Genomic DNA, 4,624 nt, shown 5'->3' on the forward strand with positions numbered 1-4,624 from the left:
CCCCTCACCGCCGCCTGGCCAGCGCTTCAAAGATGCGGCGGCGCAGACGGACGCCGACGCGTGGCCCGCGTGGGGCTCGGCCCCGTCGTTGCCGCTAACCGACCTGCTGAAGCAGCGGCTCGCCGCCACGCACCGCATGGCGAGAAACGGCCGCAGGCGCCGCGACGGCCTCATCCGCAGCCTCGGGCCTCCCGCCTACGCATACGCCACCCTGCACCAAACCATGGAGGTCAAGAAGACACACGCACTAACTCCCGCACTTTCACTCACTTGCTCACATTCACTCTTCTTTTGCTCACACAGCTCATCAGTAAAACAAAGGCGGCCAGAGTGTGCGAGACGCACACGTGATTGCTCGCCGCGGACGACCACTCTCAATTGGAAGATCATCATCGCCTTCCCGACTGAGCTGGGCCGACCGCTGTGAAGATTTCTTCATCGACCAACCGGGCCGGCCGGGTTCAGAGGGAGCCCCCCGCCTTTCCGAAGGTGGCTCCATCTTGTTCAATGGACTCGGATATCATTTGAACCCAACATCGTATCGTACAAGGTTGGGTCCAATGTTTGCGTTCAGAGACCCCGGGAAATAGCGGCGCTGCGCAAAAAGCGAACTTTATGCGGAGCCACCAACAACACACGCAAGCCAGCGGCTTAGAATGCAAAGATGCTCTTAAGTGAGTTTCCGCCCACATTTCCCACAATGCTGCGATCGCTTTCGACTCACCTACGTTAAGACGCAGCTGGCGGGCACGAGCGTTCAGCGGCGAGATGGAAATCCGCCCTTTTCAAGTGACGCTCGGAGATACATGATCACGGCAGAACAAAAGGTCAAGCGGAGCGGCAGCGTTGCCACACCATAACATGAGCAGAGTTGGCTTGTGGGAAGCGGCACCAAAATCAAATGTTAGCCAAGTGCCTCATTAAAAATTCAGACACACCCTCAGATGGCCACCTGTTTATTGATTTCGGGGGAAAAACAAAACAAAAAACAAAAAAGGCTGTCACCGCTGCTTGTGGTTGGTTGGACGGGGCTGGACGAAGGCACAAATGCCGGCATTGACGCGGGCCGTCAGTAGGGGTCGCTAAAGGGGTAATGAGGATGCCCGGCGTCGCGGGGAACGGGCTTCCCATCCACCTGAACAAGAAAAGGCCAAGGTGACGTCACTTTGCGACGCGCACCCGATGGTGGCAAAAGGAAGGCCTTCGTCAAGCTGCCCGTTTGCTTTTAGGGCCGATTGACGCACAAATACAATGGAACGATCAATAAGCGAAAATCCACATCTTACTGATCTCCATTCAGATGCAAATTTTTGGTAGGGGAAGGGGGGGGGGTGTATCTAAAACTACATGGGGTGCTGGTCGGCTTGTGCTTCTGAAAATAAAAGAATGGCAGTCTTCACTTGACACCAGAAATTTGCCCTCCTTATTGTTTTTACAAGAAAATAGTCTTAAACCGACCAATTTTGAGTGAGGAGAAGCGGATCCAAAAACGGATGGCTGACTCAATTTGAACAACGCGACAGGTTGTCGACGGCCATTGACATCGGGATGCCCGGGACGGAACCAAGGCAAGCCTCTTTCCGAGCGGCCAAATATTCTGGGCTCGAGTGTCCGCATACAGAAGGGGGGCGGGTGGGAGGAAAGTGCTGCGGCTGACTTACCTGAATGACGGGCAGGATGTAACGCCAGTTTTTGTTGAGCGCCGCCAGATCGCTCATCTCCTCCGCCGACAGCGTAAAGTCAAACACCTCCAGGAAAAAAAAAAAAATACGGTCGATCACTAAATAAATAATAATGATACATTTCCATCATCATCATCATCATTCAACGCACACAGCTGAATGTTTGTATATTTTCCATCTCAGATTCTGTTTGGACTATTTGTGCATTTCTTCTCAAAATCATATTCATCAATATTTATGTTCCGAACATTTGTCTATTTTTATATTTGTGCTTTTTTCCCCTGAACAGTGTATTATTTTTCCAACTCTCTTTTCTCCCATAGTCACTGTTATGTTTCCGAAACACGTGTGGATTTTTCATACGGAGTTGCATATTCTTTCGCATACGTCAAGCGTTGTGCGAAAGAAAAGCTTCTCTGCGCTTTCCTGGATTTGAAGCGACTCGAGTATTGGATCAAATAGTTTTGAGGTGCGAGGAGACGCGTGACTCCTCGCACCTCGCTCGTCGTGTCTGCAGCATTTTTGCGGGCGCACCGAGCGCAATGTCCATTTGGGGCGTGCGGAGCGCGGTGCCTACTTGCAGGTTTTGTCGGATGCGCGAGGGCGTGACGCTCTTGGGAAGGGTGACCACGCCGCGCTGCGTCTGCCACCTGCGCACAGGGGAAGCGCGCTCAGCTGCCAGGGCTGGACAGCGGGGCCCACAAAACAAAAGTCCCCCGCAAAATCGGCGGTGGGCAGAGGGGGACTGACCTGAGGAGGATCTGAGCGGGCGACTTTTGGTATTTGGCGGCCAAGGCGGCCAGGGCGGGCTCGTCCAGGAGCGCGGGCTCGTCGGGGCGCTTCCAGGCCCGGTCGGGGGAGCCCAGGGGGCTGTAGGCCGTCACGGCCACGCCCAGCGAGCGGCAGTGCGCCAGCAGCTCCGTCTGCGCCAGGTACGGGTGGCTCTCCACCTACACAATTTTTTTGAAATGCCGGCCATTATTCGCGTTGGTCCGGGTTGACGCCGATAAGCCGGGCCGGGATGCGGGCGGCACCCGACCTGCAGGACGGCGGGCTTGACGCGGGCGGCGGCCACGACCTCGTCCAGCTGGCGCTTGTTGAAGTTGGAGAGGCCGATGGCGCGCACCAGGCCTTTGGTCAGCAGCTGCTCCATGGCGCCCCAGGTGGCCCGGTAGTCCACCACGTCGTAGAGCAGCGAGCCGTCCCCGCCGGCCCTGGGGAACGCCTCTTCCCCGCGCCTGACAACCGACAACGACAAAAATGCAACGTCATAAAGTCAGACTCTTTCCCGATAGCCAACGGTGAACTGCGGACCTTTCTTTCACCTAAAGTGGAACCTTTTGCTCTCGGTGGGGCAAAAGGACCGGGCCGGCCCACCAACAGTCAAATACGGCTGGAAGTGATGCCCTTTTATTGCAAAACTGGGGGCATTTTTTTCCATGCTTTCTGTCATCATTTTTTCTGTTTTTCAGAGATTTTATTTCACTATTTTTCCCTGTTTTGGGATTTCACCCCCCACCCCCAGTCTTTTTTCAGTTTTTCTAAAAAATGTTTTTCTGAATATATTCCCCTGTTTAGGACTTTTTTTTCTGTTTTCAAATAACCCTTTTTTTCTCCATTATTCTGAATAATTTGTCCTGGGTTTTTTAAATATATATTGATTTGATTTTTAAATGTTTATTTTGGGGATCCTACATTTTTTTAATCGTTTTTGGACACATTTGTTCTGCTTTTTTTTTTTTTTAATAGAATAACCATGTTTTCCAATTTGTCTGAATAATCCTCCCTGTTTGAAAAAGAAAAAAAATATGTTTTTCTGATTGTACTTATTTTTATGTTTTTAGGATTTCCTTGTAGTTTTTATTTTGGTTTCCTGATTTTTTTTTTTTAGTTTTTTGAGGCAATTTTTTTTCCGGTTTTGGATTTCATAATAATAGAATATTATTTTTTCTGTGTTTTGGAAATAATGTTTTCCTGTTGTTCAGAATTTCCTTTTTTTTTGGGGGGGGGGGGGAGATTCCTCCCTTTTAGGGATATTTTTTCAGTTTTGCAGAATTACATTTTTTTTTCCTTCCCAAAAGAAGCCCCCGTTATTAAATACTTATTTCTGTTTTTCACAAAAAAAATTTCTTCTATTTTTTCAGTTTTTCTGAATAACTTGGGGGGGGGGTGAATTACATGAATGCATTCTTGTTTTTATTTGCAACACTTTTTTTCTGTGAGCTAGTGGTGGAATGTTGAGGGGAGGGCGTGTCGCGTTTTCCTTTGAGTGGCGGGGCTGCTGCCCAAGCGTTGCGTTTGTGTTTGCGTGGGAGTGACCGGAAGGCGTAGGGCCAGTGGATGAGGTAGAGGTCGAGGTAGTCGAGCCGGAGGTCGCGCAGGGTGCGCAGGAGGGCGGGCTCCACGTCCTCGGGGTGGTGGCACGTGTTCCACAATTTGGACGTGACGAACACGTCCTCCCGCCGCACGCCCTGACAAAAGGGACAAACTGAGCCAATGTCGGCTTTCCGCCGGCGCGCGCGCGCGATTGACTCACGTGCGGCTGCGCGAAGGTCTCGACGAGCGCCTGTCCGATCTCTGCCTCGTTGCCGTAGACGGCGGCGCAGTCGATGTGGCGGTAGCCCGCCTCCAGGGCGCACTTCACCGCGTCCTCCCGCCGCACGCCCTGACAAAAGGGACAAACTGAGCCAATGTCGGCTTTCCGCCGGCGCGCGCGCGCGATTGACTCACGTGCGGCTGCGCGAAGGTCTCGACGAGCGCCTGTCCGATCTCTGCCTCGTTGCCGTAGACGGCGGCGCAGTCGATGTGGCGGTAGCCCGCCTCCAGGGCGCACTTCACCGCTCTTTCACCTCACAGACACAAGGCGACCGAGCACAATGTCCTCCGTCAAGGGTTCCCGTGAAGCCGCCCATCCGACCCTCACGTGGAAAACAACGAAGACT

At 52.5% G+C, this 4,624-nt stretch overlaps 1 protein-coding gene and 1 long non-coding RNA gene across 4 annotated transcripts in view; one reads left to right on the forward strand and one right to left on the reverse strand.

Annotated features, from left to right (window-relative positions):
- Positions 1 to 6: 6 nt before the first annotated feature.
- Positions 7 to 663, forward strand: LOC109506841 (uncharacterized). The gene is made up of 2 exons (XR_002166361.1): positions 7 to 229; positions 304 to 663. It is a non-coding gene; the product is annotated as an uncharacterized LOC109506841 (long non-coding RNA).
- Positions 664 to 940: 277 nt separating this feature from the next.
- The window catches only part of akr1a1b (aldo-keto reductase family 1, member A1b (aldehyde reductase)), a 7,190-nt gene continuing 3,506 nt past the window's right edge, over positions 941 to 4,624 (reverse strand). For 2 of the 3 annotated variants that reach the window (XM_019855842.1, XM_019855845.1), the window contains exons 4-11: positions 4,413 to 4,457; positions 4,219 to 4,347; positions 4,002 to 4,153; positions 2,722 to 2,920; positions 2,433 to 2,632; positions 2,260 to 2,332; positions 1,662 to 1,748; positions 941 to 1,135 (exon numbers count right to left, since the gene is read on the reverse strand). In XM_019855842.1, the coding sequence (XP_019711401.1) occupies positions 1,070 to 1,135; positions 1,662 to 1,748; positions 2,260 to 2,332; positions 2,433 to 2,632; positions 2,722 to 2,920; positions 4,002 to 4,153; positions 4,219 to 4,347; positions 4,413 to 4,457 (951 nt within the window). In that variant the 3' untranslated portion in view covers positions 941 to 1,069. The remainder of the gene's footprint in view (positions 1,136 to 1,661; positions 1,749 to 2,259; positions 2,333 to 2,432; positions 2,633 to 2,721; positions 2,921 to 4,001; positions 4,154 to 4,218; positions 4,348 to 4,412; positions 4,458 to 4,624) is intronic. The other variant, XM_019855843.1, reaches the window with a different exon arrangement.

Source organism: Hippocampus comes, unplaced genomic scaffold, assembly GCF_001891065.2.
Source record: "Hippocampus comes isolate QL1 unplaced genomic scaffold, H_comes_QL1_v1.1 scaffold463, whole genome shotgun sequence".
Classification (NCBI taxonomy): Eukaryota; Metazoa; Chordata; class Actinopteri; order Syngnathiformes; family Syngnathidae; genus Hippocampus; species Hippocampus comes.